The sequence below is a fragment of the Ostrea edulis genome, chromosome 7 (genome assembly GCF_947568905.1).
Source record: "Ostrea edulis chromosome 7, xbOstEdul1.1, whole genome shotgun sequence".
NCBI lineage: Eukaryota > Metazoa > Mollusca > Bivalvia > Ostreida > Ostreidae > Ostrea > Ostrea edulis.
In genome coordinates this window covers 35,320,804-35,342,271 of record NC_079170.1, presented here as the reverse complement: position 1 = coordinate 35,342,271, position 21,468 = coordinate 35,320,804, and the positions used below count along the sequence as shown (strand labels likewise).

At 35.7% G+C, this 21,468-nt stretch overlaps 1 protein-coding gene across 2 annotated transcripts; it reads right to left on the bottom strand.

Moving 5' to 3' along the window:
* Positions 1-2,785: 2,785 nt before the first annotated feature.
* LOC125654085 (calcium-activated chloride channel regulator 1-like) lies at positions 2,786-19,666 on the bottom strand. Of its 2 annotated transcripts, none has more exons than XM_048883855.2 (13): positions 16,962-19,666; positions 15,248-15,530; positions 14,025-14,160; positions 13,610-13,775; positions 13,296-13,422; positions 12,906-13,021; positions 10,878-11,102; positions 9,467-9,760; positions 9,155-9,364; positions 8,792-9,068; positions 8,410-8,580; positions 5,592-5,801; positions 2,786-4,340 (listed from the first exon to the last, which is right to left on the bottom strand). In XM_048883855.2, exons 1-13 carry the CDS (start codon positions 17,124-17,126, stop codon positions 3,784-3,786), a joined length of 2,937 nt encoding a protein of 978 aa, XP_048739812.2. In that variant the 5' UTR covers positions 17,127-19,666; the 3' UTR covers positions 2,786-3,783. The 2 variants fall into 2 exon arrangements, with proteins under 2 accessions (XP_048739812.2, XP_048739813.2); XM_048883856.2 differs by lacking the exon at positions 16,962-19,666 and adding an exon at positions 15,648-15,898.
* Positions 19,667-21,468: the final 1,802 nt, after the last annotated feature.

Here is a 21,468-nt window from a genome sequence, read left to right as displayed (position 1 = left end):
CAGATCAAGTTTAGAAACAAACTCTAAAGTCCCCAAAACCGATTTTGTCTTAACTTTAAGTGTCCTATCCTTACATTGTGCATTATTATCATTTAAGATTAACATTAACTTCTAAGTACCGGTGCTATGTGCAGTATAAGGTACATATGTACATTTTTCCCCGGGAGACGTACGGCCATTTCAAATGGCACTAAGGTCTAAAATCTTCAATAAACCCTATGACGCAGCAATAAGTTTATGAGCGTTGTGAGGTTTACGGGAAATATAATATCGGTTGATCGTGGTATAATTTCAATTCGACCCTAAGAAGCGTAAATGATAAAGTAAAACCTTTTGTAACATATATCGGTATTTATCAAATGTATGATAATGCCAGTGTGTATTTTTTGCCCCGTGAAAAAAAGGAGGATATAATGGTTTGTACCTGTCTGTCGGTCGGTCGGTATTTCGGTCGGTAGACCAGGTGTTGTCCGTGTAATACTGCTATCTCAAAACCCTTAACTACAAACATATCAAACTTTATACATTGGTTCTACCTAACGAGTAAATGGGCCCAACTGATTTGTATGTCACGTGGTTTAAGGTCAAGGCTCTAACTACTCTGAACGTAAGAAGATACTGTTCTTTCGATGTCTTGAGAACCTTTGCTTGCCCGACATGGAACTTACTACTCTGGTTTCTGCTAGAAAGCAAATGTCTCCTTCACATGTTGGAGTCACAAGGTCAAGACTCAAACTGGACATCTTATGATATTATCCGCTAAGCTTTGCTTGACGTACATCAACATTTTATGTTTTATCTAATATTTTGTTATACTTGTTCCATTATATTATCATCATGGAAGGATGTGATAAATTAGAAATGATCCTAAAGAGAGCCGGGGCATTTATCACACTGCTTTTGCCAAATATTGTAAAATTTCATTTCGGTCATGACATTTGAAGCATCTTTAGCTTTCTTTGATCACGTTACTCCATTTGTTTGCACACGGTTTTCAATATATTATGATAAAAAGATAAACTCTTATGTTCTTTGTGAACTTTGATTTTATATCTTATGTGGTGCTGAAACCCTTGAAATTATCCAGTAAGGTACATTCAGTTTTACTCAGACTGTATTTTCAAAGACTTTTATATATTTTGTTCCTAATTCTAACGATTATTTTTTTATATATATATATTGTTCCTAATTCTAACGATTATTCTTTTTTATATATTTTGTTCCTAATTCTAACGATTATTTTTTTTATATATTTTGTTCCTAATGCTAACGATTATTTTTATATATATATTGTTCCTAATTCTAACGATTATTTTATATATATATATATATATATATATATATATATATATATATATATATATTGTTCCTAATTCTAACGATTATTTTTTTTATATATTTTGTTCCTAATTCTAACGATTTTTTTTTTTTTTTTATATATTTTGTTCCTAATGCTAACGATTATTTTTTTCTCGAGTTGCTTGTGTAGCATAATTAACATGTCATATTTAAAATTGTATATCTTTTGACGTTTCATGATTTGAAACCCAAAATACCGAAATTTGACATGCTTTTTGGTTAATTAAATTTCTGTTACCAAGAAAAATGATTATATACTTACCTACACTTATGTTAAACGCTTTTGAAACACATCCTTTGTTATCTAAATCCACTGCAGAAATTATAGTCAGCATTATCTCCCTTTGCATAGAGTCGTGCTTTTTTGATGAATACATACATAAATACCAAGGATAACCCTTGAAAGCTCGAAAGCTTATTTCCAATGGGGTCCTTTGCTCCATGGATGTTTGCGCTAGGGGTCATTTATGTGGAAGGAAACTGGAGTACCCGGAGGAAACCCACGTGTCCGAGCGTGCGACCGATATACCCTCTCACATACAACCACTGCCAATCACGGGGATCGAACTCGGGTCGCAGCGGTGAGAAGCGAGAGGGCTACCTCTGCGCTACCCGGACACCCAGTTCAAGTTCAATAAAGTAGTGAATTTAATTAGTTATTTTGTAAAATGATAAAACCCGCATGGTAAACTATCCAGACCGGGTGATTAATTCAGTGTTAGCTTTTTGGTGGCTTTAACATGTTCATTAACTGATGGAAATACATGTATGTCTTATTCTAATTTGAAAACTATATTGGAATTCAATGTCTATGGTGTTAATGATTGCTGAAACTCGTACAGAGAGTAAACATTCCGTCAAAAATATATCTACATTTACAATACGTAATCAATCTCAAGACTCCTATGGAGAATACAAAATTAAGACTAGGTCAAACATGGAACCCTGGACATACCAGAGGTTGGACCGGGTGCCTACGAGGAGTAAGCATCCGATGTCGATAGGTCACATTCGCCATATATCTTGATCAGGTAAATGGAGGTATCCATAATTATACTTAGTGTGTAAAGATCGGTTTAACAATCGGTATGAAACACTTCGGACAGCTTTTAACCCAATGTCAGATTGTATTTGCTAGTGAGATCGTTATAACGACCATAGAATTGGCGAAATGCTGATTATAAATGAGACTGTTGAAACCCTTATAACATTACCTGATTTGTAAGCAGCCTCCTGTCTTGATTTAAAAATTTATCATACACAGAACTTACTCCAGCGTATCGAATCAGTTGATAATGGAATATTGGAAAGTTGACGAAGGAGTCATCCCGTTTGTCAGAATGTTGAATGGTTAGCTTACCATTGACATCCATGTTCTATATGAGATGCTAAAATGAAGCGGATAGGGAAGATTCTGTACACGTGGTGTCTTTAAACATTTTTTATTAATCGAAGAAAGTTTAATATGGCTCCATTTATAACACATAAACAAACAAGTATAAACTATTTGTTAAAAAAAATCACCCACATGGCGAATAAGAAACAGTAATGGACATTTTGTAGATCAATAAGACATGTCAAAGTACATCATGAAAAAATACATTGCGAGAGTATTATAGTATCTAGTCTCATTTCTTCATATTAATCATGAAAAGGTGACGATAATGAACAGTAATCAATCTCGTAATCATAACGCAAATAGAAAAGGTGAAGATAATGAACAGCGATCAATCAATACATAATGAAGAGTAAGGCAAAAACGGACCCCTGTACTTTTAAGCTTTTCTTTCATTTTAGAAATATTTTTAAAAACAAACACCTTTGATGGCATGGCGTTAATCCATGTAAAACATATTTAGCATGGTACTAGCGAGTGTTTTGTAAATCAAATACTCTGAAAGTGATATTCCATTTTCTGAACACACCGTTTGGTGGTGGTTAATGATATCCAATGCTCAGGATATCCATTGCTACTCGGTTTTTTGTGAAACTGATATCTTTCTTTTGTTCGTTCAACATTTGTTTCAGTTTTCCATACAGGGTAACAAGTGTAGCAATATAAAAGCATTTTTAAACATGCATTTGTTAAGGAATCGAAATACATGTTCCATATTATTCTTATGATTCCTATATATATCATTTTAACAAGGTTTTCAAAATGTCTTTTCCAGAATGAAAGGAAAAGATAACGAACAGTGATCAATCTCTTAACTTCTCTAAGCAATACAAAATAGAGAGCTGGGCAAACACAGACCCCTGAATATACCAGAGGTGGGATCAGATGCCTAGGATAAAATTTGAACAATGATAGCAGTAGGTAATTTTGATTCTTGGAAATATTCTGTGACACGACTTCTATCAGAAACATTTTCCCTTAAAGATATAAAAAGAGGATTTCAATGTGAACCGCAAGGACTTTAATATTCATGAAATGTGGTATAAATGGGAACCATATGCTGAGACATGGTGTCTAGGAGGTCTGGTATTATACTCGTTATGGATCTGCGACTGATACATGTACATACTGTGTCTCGGATCTCGTCCAAACTCACGACTGTTCGAGAAGTCATTTCTTAATTCCCCTTTCTTTGATTTTGCTTTTCTCTTAGGTCTATTTCGTCTTTTGTAAATACAACATCCGCATAGAATAACAATTAGAACTACAAAGGCTGCTGCGCAAGAAGAAACCAACAGATGCTCATAAGACATGGATGAGGGGTTCACTTCGACCGGTCGCCATGTGTTGTCAGTAACCACAGACAAGGATATAATGTTAGAGATGTCTCCCTCGTTCCCAAACTCGTCAACAGCACGAACAGCTAAATAGTAAGTGGCACTGGCTTCCGGTAAGGTCAAAGAAAATACTTCGGTATTTCCCGGAAGTTTGGGTGTGGGTATGTTTCCATTCAGAGGGCTTACATTTTCCGGTGAGTTCAGCAAAGTAGAGTAGTTCTTTGACAACAAAATTTTGTAGGATGTAGCTGCAAATACAAAATGACATGGTGTTACAGGGCTCCATGTAAACATTAATATTAACAATGAAAAATAAGTTGAAATTTTAAAGATCAATCACATTTTCATAGGAAAGGGAAGATAAAATGTTTAATATTTGCTTTTCGAATGTTTGTTGTTATCTTGCAAAATCCTTACAATGATAAAAAGTGTAACACTAGCAACATTTTTCTTAAAACTCTAGAATGAAACATCGATATTTTCCTCAGAGTACCTATATCTTTGATTTTTGTTTGAAACACCCATCATATATATTTAATACACGACATGTTATATATAAACTAAAAAGAAGATTAGATTGCATAATATCCCAATATGGATTCATAAGATTGAATAAACGCCGACTCCCGTGAGGATCAGGGTTAGAATAGGTCCTCAGTACCCCCTTGGTTTTCGTAAGAAGCAATTAAATGGTGCAGTCCTTTGGATGAGACCGTAAAAACTGAGGCCCCAGCAGGTATGGCACGATAAAGATTCCTCACTGATTAACGGTCATCAGCGTCGAACATAGGCCTATATATTGCAGCCCTTGGTTCCATGTAAGTGAAAATTCCCGAGAGGACGTTAAACCCAAACCAATAAACGCTGATGATTAATTACCTGAACGTATAATAAACGCTGGTGATTAATTACCTGAACGTATAATAACTGGACGTCACATAATGTATCCGTTCAGTTTGATGCATACTGTGATGCGAAATATTTTATGCTACATTTCACCAAAAAAATAATTTCATTAAACCGGGGAGTCTTTAACGATGGACACATCGATGTGTACACTTCTTGGTTCAGCTCATACACCTGGAGTAAGATATAACAAACATAGAAAGTGTACAGTAAAACTCACCTATAACGAACACGCTTATCACGAATATATGCTTATCTCGAATCTACGTTTATTGCTAAGTGATATCCATTCTCCTGTGAGAGGAATATAACGAACATTTTATGGGAAATAAGGAAGTAACAAACTGTTTTTCACCGACCCTAGAGACACATTAAAACCGTCTTTGATTGTATAAGTCAATTGCGTACATTTGTTTGTACGAAATCAGCGTAATTATCAAATACAATAAAAGACCGTGAAGTCATGAAAATAGTATTTGCTTACAAATAATTGCTGTAGAGATGTGCGTTTGATAGATACATTTTGCAATAAACGTTAATTACAGTTCCGCCAGAATCATACACCTCCTTAAATATAATGAATACACAAGTACCATTCCCGTATGCGATGTCATCTCCGACAGCATCCCAGCTGATATTAAAATGATTGCCCTCTGAGTACACAACCTGTAGCGTAGTGATCCGAGCAGGAGGTATGCTGTCATTAGCTGTGGCCTCTGGTGAATAATTCAATACAGTAAATGTTCCGCTTGATTCCACACGTTTGAATGCATTAACAGCCTTGGTTTCCAGATCAGTGGGTGCTGAAATGAGAATCAAAATAATTTCTTTTGATTAAGACACCATTATTTCTTTTTTACTTTGATTGCTATATGTAAACGAGTAAGGAGATATATTCTTCACTTTCTCTCTACGGTCTATTTCGTCACGAAGCAATGAATTTTGCAATCTTGGTAAAAAAAAAAAAACGTCATGTGCATTACAATAATGCATTAAATTTGTGTGCAATTACTATATTTTGAGGGTAAAACTTAAACAATTGATCATTTGAGGGGAGTGATTTTAGACCAAAGCATTCTTGCGAAACAGCACTTCATAATATTATTGATAAATGGTTAAGTAATATAGATAGTGCCAAATTAACAGGTGTTCTTTTTATTAATCTTAGTAAAGCCTTTGACACTGTAAACCAGCAGGTATTGTTACACAAGCTTTCATCATTTGGTATTTGTCAAAATTCATTTAAATGGTTTCAGTCTTATCTTAGAGGAAGATCACAATGTGTTAGATGGAAAGGTGTTTTGTCAGATGAAAAAGATGTTACAATAGGAGTGGCTCAGGGGTCCATATTGGGTCCATTGTTCTTCATTTTATTTGTTAACGATTATCCTAAATGCCTAAAGCACTCAAATGTCTCTATATATGCAGATGATACATATCAGGATGTTTCACATCAATCTATTGATGTTATTGAGCAAAGGTTACATGATGATCTTTTAAACTCTATAAAATGGATGGAAAGTAATAAACTTACGATGAATTTAGCGAAAACACAATGTATGTTGATTGGCACTGCACAAAAACTCTCAAAGTGTAGAAAAATGTGTATCAAAGTAGAAGATATTGTTTTAGATACTGTTAAAACGGCCAAACTTCTTGGTGTACAAAATAGATGAATGTCTAACCTGGTCTGTACACATTGATTCTTTATGCAAGCAACTTTCACAGAAAATATGAATTTTACGTCGTCTGCAAACTTTTATGTCAACTGCAGCATTATTGAAAATTTATAACACTGTTGTATTTCCTCATTTAACTATTGTTGCACAGTTTGGTGCTCAGCCAAAAACAGGGTTTTTATTGACAGACTTTTTAAGTTACAGAAAAAGACAGCCAGAATTATATTGAAGGTGAAAGTAACTCAGACTTCTGCAGCTGATATTTTTAGTGTTCTTAAATGGATGTCTGTTCATGATTATTTTGTATATAGAAAACTAGTGCTTGCTTTTAAGGTTCTTAATAACATGACACCAGAATATATGAACGTTTTTAGTTTTGTCAGCCAAGTTAGTTCCAGAACAACAAGAAGTAGCGATAGTGGCATTTTATATTTACCAAAAGTTCGAACTGAATATTATAAACGGTCTTTTAAGGTATCCTCCACAATTTTATGGAATCAGTTGCCCGAGTCTGTCAGAAGCTGTGGTTCTATTACATCTTTTAAATCAGCATATTTGCAGCATTATTTCTCAAATAAGTGATATATAGATATGATGTATATGTTTATTTTCCCCCAGTGATATCGTATGTGTATTTTATATATATAATTTTATATTATGTTATCTATTTTTCTATTCTCTCATTTATCTGTCTGTGAATATGTTGTATACAGGACCACAATGTAAACTAGTCATTTATACTAATTGTGCTATCCTGTCTAAATAAATGAATTTATTATTATTATTAAATTTTTTTCTGCCACTACAAACATTGCATATGAAAGGTGAAGATAACGAACAGTGATGAATCTCATAACTCCTTTAAGCAATACAAAACAGATAGTTGGGAAAACATGGACCCCTGGACACATTAGAGGTGAGATCAGATGCCTAGGAGGAGTAAGCATCCCCTGTCTACCGGTAACACCCGCCGTGAGCCCCATATCCTGATCAGATAAATGGGGTGATATAAATTTTGGTCGAAATATTGAAGCAATTCTGAGAAAATGTGAAAATTATTCAAACGTTAACGTCTCACGGTGTACATCTAGGACCGTAGACACAGCATCGAAGATTTACGTGACTAACAATTGCTTGAAAATCGGCATGTCCATTAGCCACGCATATTGAGTCAGAGTGTACCTACCCTACCTCAAACTGTGACTGTAGAATCAGCGAGACTGAATAGTTATGAACTGACACAATCATTTATTGATAAATCACGACTACAGATTTCGATATTCAAATGCCTACACCCATAGATAAAACGTGTGGTGTTTATTTGCATATAATAACACACAAAAAGCTTATATACCACTCTTTTAGAAGCAACTCGGTCATATAGCTATATATATTGAATGAAATTCGCCTCAACATCAGAAGCTTGAAAATTGTTTATAGATAAACTTATTTTAATTGGCTGTTGTCTCCGCTTATTCTTAAACTATTATAATCTTTGGTATTTCCTTTACTAGCCACACGATGATCTCGTTTGTTTTGTTTTGTTTGTTTTTTTGTTTTTGTTTTTTTTCATCCAAAAAATTATTGGAGTTCTCCGATTGGTTGATATATAAACACATATATTCCTACAGAAACGCCTACGGCATACATTGTAGTCTGAACAGAGACAATAGGCTGGATTTGAGATGATAGTAAATCGGAGGTCCCTGTAAAGGGAGTTATGCTTTCTTACGGACTTCGTCTTGTGCTGCCCTTTTCTTCCTCTTCGCTTTTGGTATCAGGATTTTCGTTTCACCACTTTTTCCTGTCACTATCAGTTTGAGGCTGTGTCTGCCGTTTGATTGTATTTGTGAAGGCAAAATCACTCCGGTATAGAGCCCATCTCCTTCCAACATGTCTTCACCTAAAAATCACCACCAATGTATTTACATTTCTGAAGTACCACATAGTTAAAATCTCCAACAGAGAAGCGAAATGCAAGTTTGCTTTTTCTTCATCGTCGTCTTTTGTTTTATTAACCACGTTTTCGACATTGATAGACCAAGACGAGCCACAAATATGCAAGTCTTCCTTAATGTATTACATTGATATAGCCATCCATGATTATTTCTTACCTACGCCATTATCAAATAGATCAATTGTCATCACGTGACCTTCCAAATTTTCTACAGTCATTGCGACGTCTGCATCGAGGACTGGAGATGCTCCCTTTCTAATCAAAGCATACATAACAAGTGTGGTAGATGGCGAGAAATCCAGGGAGTCTGTTAAGATCCATGAGGTCGCAGTGAAGACATCAACTGAGGGATCTCTCGAATACGATTGTACCGTCAATGTCAATATGGTTTCTGTGTCCACAGATGACGAAATGTCTATCACGTATTCACCTACCTTGAAATGTCATCAATATGTTATATATGAACACGAGATAATTATTTTGAATAAATTTTCGATAACATGTCTATTCATATGTATACCTCTGCTACACCATCAATCATTATGCGACATGAACCAGTGCAATTATCGGACGTTTGGACTCTGCCTGTAGGTCCTGACAGCGACACTGAACTAAACTGCACACGAGGGCCCTGTAATAGTACCACCGTGTCGCGTCCTATCGTGTCATCAATAGAGATAACCGTACTGTAATTCTGATATTTCATCACCCTCAAGCTTTCACTCTCTATCTATTACAGAAAAAAATACCAAAATGTAATAATTGATACTCTGTATAATCTGACGAGATTATATCAACGATATCTGGAAGCTTAAAAAAACATACTGCTGACCTGGTGCATTTTAGACTCTTCGTCGGAAGTACACTCAGCAAATTTTACGAAACTGTCGCTAAGGGCCGTGGACTGCATCTCTCCGGAATAAAAGTGACTCGATCCTCCCGTATCCTTTGCCAATTTCTCCATATCCTTATCCGCCAAGTTTCCGATAGCCACAGTAGTGACGATAACATTGGCTGCTAGAATTTCATCTCGAACATCGTCTATTGCTGGTGAAACATTATTTTTCCCATCCGACACCAAAATTATTTCACTTCCGTTGATGCTTTCTCCATTTGCTTTTAGTAACTGAAATTAAATGACAAGATGATCTAAAATATTACGTATAACTAAAAGTACTCACATTAACATATTGTAAACAAAATATAAATACATGTTCAAATTCAACCGTGTGTTTAACAAAATAGAACACCATGCACACGGGGATACATCACTAATCATATCTTGCTTTTCCTCATGAATAATTCCCATGTACTTTAGGAACCCTAAGTAATCACTGTACGTACACGAGATGGTAAGTTTGCAATGAATTAAGGTCCTCTGTGTTTATGATCTCATATTATGATCTTAGTTTTACGAGAAACATTTTTAAAAGGCTTTTTCATACATTGTATTTCATGAATGAAACAAAACAAGCAACAAGCATATCAAACTCCCCTTTGATTGTTACATGATTACAGATAATGAACAGTGATCAATCCAACAAAAAATACAAAATTGAGAACAGAGCAAACCCGGACCAGGGGTGGGATAAAGTGCCTTGGAGGAGTAAACATCCCCTGTTGAATCGTGTTGACCTACCACATCCGCCATGAGCTCTCCATCTTGATCAGGTAAACGGAGTACTCCGTTGTCAAATTTAGTGTGTAAAGAACTGCCTAACAATCGTATGTAACACGTCAGATAACACCCAACCTGATTATTTGTTGTATTTACAATTAAGATCATTATAACGATCATGGTTTTGCGAAATGCTGACTTCAAACGAGATTATTGAATCCCTGCAACATCAACGTACTTGTCAGTAGATTGTCTTGTTTTAAAAGAATAAGCATACACAGAAAATTCGTCCTGCGTTTAGGGCTAGTGATACTTTCAACTATCACGTAGGTGATCGATAAGACATTCGACGCTTTTGTTAGTTCATTAAACGTGCAATAGACATTTTTCGGATCTTTTCCACTCATTTTCAAAACAAAAGCATCTCTACATCTATGAATACTACGATTTCATCACTTTTCAAGAATAACGGTTACTAATCTTTGAAAATGAAGTAGTTTTTCGAGCAATGGTGTTATTTGTGAAGTACAATAAATTTGGGAATATTTCATGAAACCAAGATTTCAAATTTGACAAGCCATAGAATTTCACCGCACGAAAATGAGAGATTCTGGACTCTACGTACCTCTAATCCTTTCCGAAGACCTAATCCTATAGACGTACGGCCATTGGCTTCAATTTTGTCAATCAATGTCGTCAACTCACGTCGCACACTCTCTGACACCACGGAAGTTATTGGGGCAACAATCTTTGCATCGTCGTCAAACGTCACAACTCCAATAGAACTACCGTTGGATAACCAGTTCATTATAAAGATGGATGATATCTCTTTCAACTTGGTAATTCTTTGCTATAAATTATATTTAAAAATGATTTATATTAAAAAAAAAAAACAACGCATAAAATGAAGCTCGTTTTCCATTAACTAAACATTAAGGCATCGCGTTCCTAATTGATCGGCAACTCAATTGTAATGGAAAGTAACCCGTAGGAGATTTTGTGTATGTTCGTTCTACACAGAAGTTTATAACGAAAGTCGTTATTTTCATTAGCGTTATTTCGCTATTATGCATTTCACAAACTTATGTGTCACTCTGAAGTTAAATAGTGAAGGGATGGGTAGGGGCAGTTTTTCAAGAAATGTTATTATGTGTGCAGTGTAATAAATTTTGAAATGATTTACTGAATGTATTTGTCAGAATACAAAATGGTATGTGATTTATGATGTTTATCAATCTGTGACAGAAACATATACCATCTTGCGTGTAAATAGATTCTTCCTATGTCATGCTATACACATCACTGTTATGAATTGTGATATTGAATACATTTGCACAGGAAAGTATGGATATCTTGTTTACCAGCTTCAAATAATTATTATGAAAAGGAAACTATCGACAAAATGTCCAGTTGACAACCCAAAATCATAGTCGGAGTAATGTCGATGTACAATAATTTGCAGTGTAGTCTTGCTGCTGTCGTAACTGAATAATTCCAAAACCATAGTGTACCTGTCTATGCTCGCTTGCAAGTCTATAGCTGTAGAACTGTAGCTCTCTGAAAAAATATTGTGATGGAACAGAGAGCTACAGATTCACCCTTTATAAAAAAAAACCTTCGATTTACGACGCACAAAAAGCTGTGCACGGTTGAGGCCTGGTATCGTTGTACATATTCTTGTGTTGCTGTCTCATAAATTTAATATAAAAAAAAACCTTAACATATTTTCCGACTATGCATGTGTCAAAATATACCTTCAAATATTCATTAAAGCCCCATGCGACTCGAAAACTCACAGCTTCAAATGATTTCTTTTGTTGACTTAGCCATATTAGGTAGACAGTCGATTAGAATCCCGGTTCATTTCCATCCTTGCATAAAAACGTCTAGATGTGAACTAATAGCTAAATATATTGAATAATACATCATCCCAGTTCCTTTCACTAGTAATTATTCAAATAGCTAAACTCACGGCAATGGGCTTTCATTAGTCTGGTTCGGTCTTCATCTCTGCCACACGAATGTTAAGGACCATAATGGGCTTTTATAGCATTTTTATTAATTAAGAGCTCATTTTACCTTTAGAAAAACTATATTTCTTAATTTCTATTAATTTTTCGTGTTGATAATAAATGAAGTGCGAATACATAACTTATAACTAATTTTATGAATAGATAGCAATAGTTCGAATTGACCCGGCTACCTAACATGGCTACGTCATCACACGAAATTATTTGAAGTTGTGAGTTTTCGGGTTGTATGGGGCTTTAATAGATATTTGAAGGTATGTTTTGACACAAGTATAGTCGGAAAATATGTTGAGAATTTTTTGATATTGAATTTATGAGACAGCAACACAAGAATACAACGTCACAAGGTCTCGACCATCCGCAGCTTTTTGTGCGCCGTAAATTGAAGGTTTTAATAAGGGGTGGATCTGTAGCTATCTGTTCCGTCAACTATTTTTTCAGAGAGCTACAGTTCTGCAGCTAGCAAGTCTAGAGTGCAGTCTTGAAAAGAAGTATACACTTTTTATTGTGACATGGTTATTCACCAATTGTGAATATTTCAGTATAATAGAAAACATTATTAGAAGAAACGAAAGTGACGAAAAGGTGACGATTACGAAGCGATTATCTAATATAAAACTTACATTACTATTCATACTTCCGGATCTGTCTAATACCATGACAACGGTCTGACCTGCCCTTTGTTGTACCACTCGGAATGTCGGCACAGTACTTAGCGAGGTCGAGCCCGGGGTGGTGCCTACAGAATACAATTACAAGTAAACATTCATATCTGATTACTAATATATATGCACAAGTAATCTATAATTTTGACAAGACTTATAACACATTTGAATTCACTATAATCAGATTATAGAGCTTACTTGTCAAGCTTTTTTAAAATCGTATATGAAAAAGAATGAGTCAAATTAACAGGTTCTTTATGCATGTATCTGATCGCTGGAAACGATTTACCCCTCCCATGGAAAAACTATGAGTATCCTTTGCCTTTGTCCCTTCACTAATTCTTTTACCTTTGAAATCGGAATGCAGTCTCATTATCTCCCAGGCGCTCTTTCCTTTACAGATTCTGTTATGGGGCGTGTCAGCCTCCTTGTTATGTGGAACGTCACTGGTATCGTCATCGCAAAACTCTGTCACCTTAACAACCCAAAGCGCTTATCAGACTATTGATCTTTATAAGGTTGGCTTTTATTATACGTGATTAAACAATAAACGTTTTCTCTTTTTATCTTCCTTTTTTGTCTATGATTTATAACTCTATTTACCCCATTATCAACCCTGTCTTTGTATTGCCTGTTTTCTTTTTCACTGAAGGAATACTTACGCTTGAGATCTCTGGTTTTCCCATAATGGACGCCCTCTCTGTATTCCCTGTTTCGTCCACACAAAATTTGCAGTCTTTTGTAGGTAGTCCTTTATTATCTAGGGCACATGGTGCATTATTCCCACAATATTTCAACCTAGATTTACCTTTGATACCTTTAGCGCATCTACAAATTGAATTCCAAGAAAGACTGTCATGTCCAGGTCATTATTCCTTTTATCGTCAATCATAATTTCTCAAATATTCTTACAATTTTGACATATGAAGTTTGATATCAATTGAAGTAAAGTGATTTTTATGGAATGCTCTGAGGAGCTGTACATGCATATGAAAGCAAACTGCATTCTTTCTTTGAATACATGAAATTTTACGAGGTTTATCATTTTCCACTGCTGCACTGATTATTTCTACATACATGTTTGGTTTGAATGTTCCTTCCGACGAATAAAACCACGTGTTGGTGTTGGATGTCTGGACTGGGGACTCTTTATCGCCATGTTCGTCAAATAGACCCCATCGAAAATGACCCCAGTGATGTACCAACAATTTGTCTGTGTATCAAAATAATTATTATCGGTCTTTTTGTTTAGTATTTGTTATTTTGCAATTAACAAGATATGTTTATCTACAATTCATTATGGTCGATATAACGATCTAGTTTGCCAATACAACCTATCGGTTCAAATGCTATCTGACGTGTTTCATACCGATTGTTCGACCGTTCTTGGCACACTGATTTTGACTACGGATAAACCTGTTTACTTTATCAAGATGTAGGGCTCACGGCGGGTTTGACCGGTCGACAGGGGATGCTTACCCCTCTAGGCACCTGATCCCACCTCTCGTATGTCCAGGGGTCCATGTTTGTCCAACTCTCTATTCTGTATTGATCACTGTTCGTTATCTTCACCTTTCATTATGCTTTAAGAGAATTATGATTATGCAAAGGATTGTAATGTGTAGTTGGCCTAATTGCTAGGGCCGCTTGTCTTGCAAGTGGGAGATCCCGTGTTTGAGTTACGATTTTAGAGACACGTCACACCTCTAAATTATAACTGGGTAGTGACTATTTCTTCGCCAATCACCGGGTCTTGAACGAGAGTCGCGTTACGTCACGTTGTTTGTGGTTACGATGAAAAGTGGAAGTAACGAACAGTGATCAATCCCCTGTTGACCGGTCACACCTGCCTTGCGCCCTATATCTTGATCAGGTAATCGGGGTAAACCATAGTTAATACAGTGCGCCAAGAGTGGCCTAACAATCGATATGATCCCGCTACTCCCGAGTTTGATCCGTTCAGATTTGTGGCACTTCATCATCCTAGGCACCTGATCCCACCGCTGGTGTGTCCAGGGATCCGTGTTTGTCCAACTATCGATTTTGTATTACTTATAAAATTGATCACTGTTCGTTATCTTCACCTTTCATCTACACCTGATGATTCCTCTACATGAATAAACCTTCTCCAATACGATATAGAATTAGCATACAGCACTAAATATCTAATCGACAAATGATTCTTCGGCGTGCTGTTAATGCTTGTATACACAACTTAAAAGATAATGTAAAGATTTATATTTTATAATTTATATCAACTTAAAGGACATTAAATGAAGCTTCTGATGTGTTCATTATACCTGCATATCCTACAGCCGGAAGAATTTGTACCATGAATGGTTCTAAATGTATCTGTTTTCCAGGCTGCCCACATCCGGTCATACCGGACACATAAGGCCTGTTATCCGCGAGGGGGTTGGGTTGATCCACAATGACGTGGGCAGAATGTAGTTGTGGTCCGCTGACAGTATCATTGGTGTAATTACGTGGCCATGATTTTGGAATCACGATGGTGATGTCTTTAAAGAAGAGATGTTGTTTGGATGATCGGTACAGTTGGGCGGAAGCGGCCGTGAATAGATCCTTTCAAAAATAAATCGTAAGTTTGATTTCGATATGTATTTGGTTATGCGTAAAAGTTGAATAAAAGCAATTCAATTATTGCTAAAAATTGGTTGGAATAAGCATCTATATATATACATCTGAAGGTTAAAATCTAGGGGGGAAAATCGCCTCTCTGGACATTGGCGTCGGAACCTGGGGAAGAAAGCTTGGGAGCTTATTTCCTCTTCTGTTTGAAAAAGAGGAAAACAATCTTTGTTCATTCAATTGAATCATTATGAGTACAAATTGACTAATGAATAATATATTCTCAATAACTTCGCAAATTGAAGAAGGGAAATATCTTTCCGTATTTTCATTTAGCGTGTAATTGTGATTTAAACTGTTTTGAAAATAGAAGTTGATATTAAGATTGATTACTAATATTAATATATTATTAATATATAATCTAATTGAGTTAAACAATTTAAATCGTACTACTAAGTTCAGTCTATTTGTCATACTCGGGAAGAATCGCTAACATTTATATCGTATCACATAGCATACAGGTCGTTCGAAATGTCAACTTCGTCCTCAGACAGACAGACATATTAAGAAAGAAAGATAGATAGATAGATAGATAGTTATTGCAATTAAATACTGTGATTTCAGCTACAAATTAAATAGGCATAAATGGAAAGTTACCTACATGTATATATATCACCCCCCCCCCCCCCTTTTTCCCTATGTATTAACTACTTCCCTTTTTCTGGTTTTTCTTCTTCTATTGCTTGTCAGAATTTTTGGGATACAATGGTGGTGGCAAGACCCCACACCAACCCACCACCACCTCTTTCAATTTATCTTCGACGGCTATATTGGATGAAAAATGCAACATATTCCTCTATGGAGAATTTTCCAACACATAGTAGAATGGAAAACAAAAGCAATTCATTTAATGCATCATTTTGGCTTTGGCTTTATTCACGAAAATACGTCTTAACAATAATGTCAACATGCATATACATATATTATACGTGATGTTGATTATTCTCTTCGTTCCTTTGCGTGGTGCGTGGTTTCCTTGTATTGGATGAACATACATTTCACAGAATATAAAAATGGCTAGATCTATCTAGCAGTAAACGTATTCCACTCCTTCCTAATGTTATCTTTATCATATTATTTGTAAGGATCTCGTGCATATGATTTAAATTACCGTCTAAATATTTACCCGGTTAATTGATTTTTTCGGTCAAATGATGCCGTTCCTCGTGGATATTTTTTCATTCATAACTTCAGTGTGAATGAAAGATTTCCATTGAAGATAACAAAGTTAAAAGTCTTCGTAAGCCATAAGGAACGGAAATAATTAATTAGAATACCATTCCAGCGAAACTATGACAGATAATTAATTTTCTGAGGTCTGATTCAATATATAATTACATTTCAATTATGATACAAATCCCTCACCTTGATTTTTTGGATGTCGATTTCATGAGGCCCCAGCTTGTTGGATATGGCTACAGTGACCCCGGTATAACCGTTTCCCTGTACTTCGATGTTATTGGATTGGCAGGCAGCATCCACACACTCCGATAACTCCACATATAAAAACACGAAAGCCAGCAGTCTCATTTTTATGCATGTGCACACATTTCTGTTTTTAGATATTTGCTTCTGTTTTTCCTATACGTTGACCCTGCACTTCACTAAGAGGCACGCAGGAAGTGTTAGCATTTATGCATTTGTTAAATAGCCGGGCACTTACGGGTAAAGCAAATGACGTGTTATACTGCACGCAGAAATGAAAGCAAACACCAGATTTAACTGGTGACTTTGCAGTTTAAAATTCTAGATATCAGAACAAACACGCTAGGTCAAATCTTAAGATCTCACTTTACATCACATCCCGGTATTATTTCTTTTTTACTTGTAGCAATGCATAAAAATAAACGATGATAAAGTAAAGGTGCTGAGAAAGCCATACAACCCAGCCTATCCTTCAAACCTTCCCAGACGTCACAACTCCCCTTAACCTTCAAACCTTCCCAGACGTCACAACTCCCCCCTAACCTTCAAACCTTCCCAGACGTCACAACTCCCCCCTAACCTTCAAAGTGTTCTAGGCTTCGCGATTGTTGAAAACAGAGATGTCTGAACTCGGCTTACATAATTTAGTATCATAATTATGCACAAACACCTGACCTACAGATCCACACTCCTTTTGATCCATCACCCAATTTGGAATGGACGAAATGAATTTCGACAGTGTGTGAATTTATTTCGGTTCGTCTTAGTGGTCGGAGTTCCATAGTCAATAACGATGCATCGTGGAAATAATATGCATAAAAACAGTTTGTCGAAGTCACATAAGACCCGTCTCACTACATCTCCATACCCTGTTCGTGACTGGAAATATGGTGTCAGAGCGTATTCAATCCCTATTGAGGACCCCTCACTGTTTACATGTTTAATCCTGTAAAACTCTGTGAAACAAAGAGTTTGAAAAACAGTTGCAAAAAAAATGACATTGGGAATGGAAAACCCTATAAACATAGAATCCACAAATTTCAGGAAATATTCTTAGTTTTGTTTTGCACATTGAAAGAGATGGTGGTGGATCAAAGGGAGCGTGGGTCTTAAAGTCATGTGCCTATGTCCTTATGTGTAGTTTTCTGTAACTATTCTTTACTAGAGAAAAACATAAATGTTCTATCGTGTGATGTGAAATGAGAATATAGGATACCAGGGTCCGAATGTGGGAAAAATGATCTACTTACCAAGTCAATGAACGGATTCATACCAAATCAATACAAGAATTTCAAGTGGATATTAAGACAACAAATATCAGCAATACATTTATTGAAATCGTACTTGTCGAAAAGAATCGTGAGGCAGAGATGTAGGGAATTTAAAGTGAATCAAAGAAACCTATTCATGTTTAAGATGACAAGTGTGAATTCTGATGACAAAGTGCACTTGCTATTGTAATAACAATTGGTTGATTGCTTATGGTTTTACGCAGGGTTTTTTTTTTGGGGGGGGGGTTGCATTATTTCAGCCATTTTACAGCGAACACTGATTATTCTCATTAATTTCACAAAGAATACAGAGTAGAGAGAAAGGCAATCAGGGACCCCTGGAAACACCAGATCAGGTGTTTCGGGGGAATGAGTAGTCCCTGTTGACCGATCAAATCTGCCGTAAGTCCTCCATCTTGATCAGGTAAACAGAGTACTCATTTACAATATTATAAATATGATTGAGTGATTGATTGTATATTGTTTAACTCCCCTATAGAGAATATTTCACTCATATGGAGACGTCACCATTGCCGGCGAAGGGCTGCAAAATTTAGGCCTATGCTCGGCGCTTACGGCCATTTAGCTGCAATAATGTAGCCCTGTCCAATTTTTTTTTATTCTGACGTTTTCGGGATAGGGCTACAATTCCATAGGATCTCCGTAATGGTGCAAAATAATTTTATGAATAACCGATAATAAACTCTATGTATTAGTCCCAAATGTTGTTTACACCAAAAGGAGTACCAACTTTGTGCTCGGGCATGTCTAATAAAGGTGTTTTTCATTAAATATAATGTACAGCATGCAAAATTCTTCGTCTGTTCCGCCATGCTTGTTATCGCGAGATCTCGTAGGTGGATCTAATGAAAAGCCTAAACATTGACAATCAGCGCGAAAATGTAATTACTCAATCCACTTCGACAAAGAAAGGAAAATCATATTGTTGCAGAAAGAATTTACACTCTGCTGTTCGGTTTTTAACTTGATATTAAATTCCAACCTTTTTAATACCGACGAAATAGCTTTCGCCTCCATACTTGTCCATTGATGTAAATACTACCTTATATGGCATATGCAAATGACTTGACAACCGGAAGTTGAAACTTCAGTACATCAAACATGGTGCACAAATATGAATCGAGAAATTGGAATTTATCGAAATTGTTGAAAACAGAAGAATAGAGCCTCACAAATTTAAAGTTGCAGGTTGTAAATTTATATATTGACTAAGAAACATAGAATATCATTTTATTTACGTAAAGAAAGTCAGGAAATGTTTAGAATGAGCGCAAATGTTGCGGGAGTGAATCACTCTCGCATTTGCACCATTACGGAGATCCTAAGGAGTTGTAGCCCTCTCCCTAAAAAAAAAAAAAATCAGAGAGGGCTACATTATTGCAGCTAACGGCCATTGAGAAGTGAGCGTTCTTTAGCGTGCCATACCTACTGTGACACAGGACATTCGTTTTTAATGCCATCTCGGAGGACCGGTGACATTCACACTTAATGCCGAGCGTTTGGGGATGGAACTGTCACTACCTGTTTTAACGACTTAGTCTGTCGCGGCCGGGATTCGAATTCCGACTTTTCGTATGCGGTGGATTTTGTTGGACATGGTTAAGTGGCCATGACATGCATGTTACTCACCCTGTTATGTTTTCGTTTTCTTTTTCAGTAGTTTGCTTTAGAAACACAGAACGCCAGACGTAATTTTGTTAGAAACAGAAATTTCCAAAGGTATTGAAAAGTTTTCTATATGAATGTATAACTTAAATCAATGTCAATTTCAATAAATAATTAATATCAATGGAAAGAGACCCATGGACTGCCCATGGATCACTACAGGTAAGTCCATCTGAGTGATCTTGCCCTCACAGATAGGTGTGTCTTTCATAAGTTTAAGATTTTTAATTGTAGTTTCACAATGAACAAAAAACTCACTATTGGATAACTGAGAATGCATGTACATGTATATTGCATTAACTAACTGTAGTTTTCCCCAGGTGAAGGTCTATGTTCACTGTATGTATAAGGGGGGGGGATTAGTTCCATTATGAAACTTTTCTTAAAAAAATTTGATATACATTAATGTATCAATGATGTATGTTTCAACTAAATTTTGAATTACAAGGAAAATTCAAACACATTGATTGAAGTTATAAAATTTATATTCTATCATGTGCACATTATTTTTACTAATATATCTAAGAAAGAATAATCAACATTGAAATTTCCTTTACATCTATGCAATATTATTGTCTTTCAAAAGGCATGTACTTGTAATACACGAGTACATGTACTTGTTTTCCCTCAAATTCACAATTTAGTTTAAAGTATGTTGTACAACATCCACTGCTCTGAGCTCATATAATTGAATTAATGTTTTTCATCCAAGTCCCAAATTTTGCAGTAGTTCTTTAATCTTCGGATCTTGATCAAACATTCTTAAATTTGTGGAGTTGTGGGGGTCATGGGGATATGTCATCATCACTGTAAATGGAGTACCTGTTCAAAATATAGATAAATATATTTAAATATAGCAAAAAAGATGAATATCTGATATACATAATGTACTCAGAATTGTCTTTACAAATGTTTATCAAAAGAAAATATAGTACCTCTCTTGTTGTTATACTTGTTGACTCGAAATCCACATCAACCTGCACTGGTCCTATCTAACCTCCCTTGGTCCTCAGGCTGATGTCTAGAAAAAAGATCATCATAATTGATATTTGCACAGTTAGGTTTATATTATACCAATGAGTAATTAGACTGCGTCAGACAATGTGAATTTAAAATTGTGTCTCAACACATATTCAGTGAAAATTTAAATACTGATGTTTCAAAATTATAAATTGCAATATGAGATGACATGTACTGTATATATGTTTTCATAAACTGCCATAGACTTATCATATCTGTTTTATTTACAAAATGTGGGTCAAGAGAAGGGCATACGTGTAGTATACATATCTTACTTATACATACATCTACTGTATGTCGTGTGTTTAAACTTACAGATGTTATTATAAATCGCGTTGTGAAATAGCAGAGGAAATGTGAGTTGAACTTTTGAATTCAATTTATGGCATTTTTTTCACTCACCAAACGAAACTATGATTTCGTTGTCCAAGTTGAATGCATCCACCAACTTCCTCTTCTTGCAAGAAACT

Bases quoted from the DNA above. Each gene is read 5' to 3' on its own strand.
- LOC125654085 (XM_048883855.2), bottom strand. From the start codon at position 17,126: ATGAGACTGCTGGCTTTCGTGTTTTTATATGTGGAGTTATCGGAGTGT. The intron at 14,161-15,247 runs GTATAATGAACA...TTTGATACACAG, and splicing joins TCCGGCTGTAGGATATGCAG to ACAAATTGTTGGTACATCAC. The intron at 4,341-5,591 runs GTACTTGTGTAT...TTGTATTTGCAG, and splicing joins TGACATCGCATACGGGAATG to CTACATCCTACAAAATTTTG.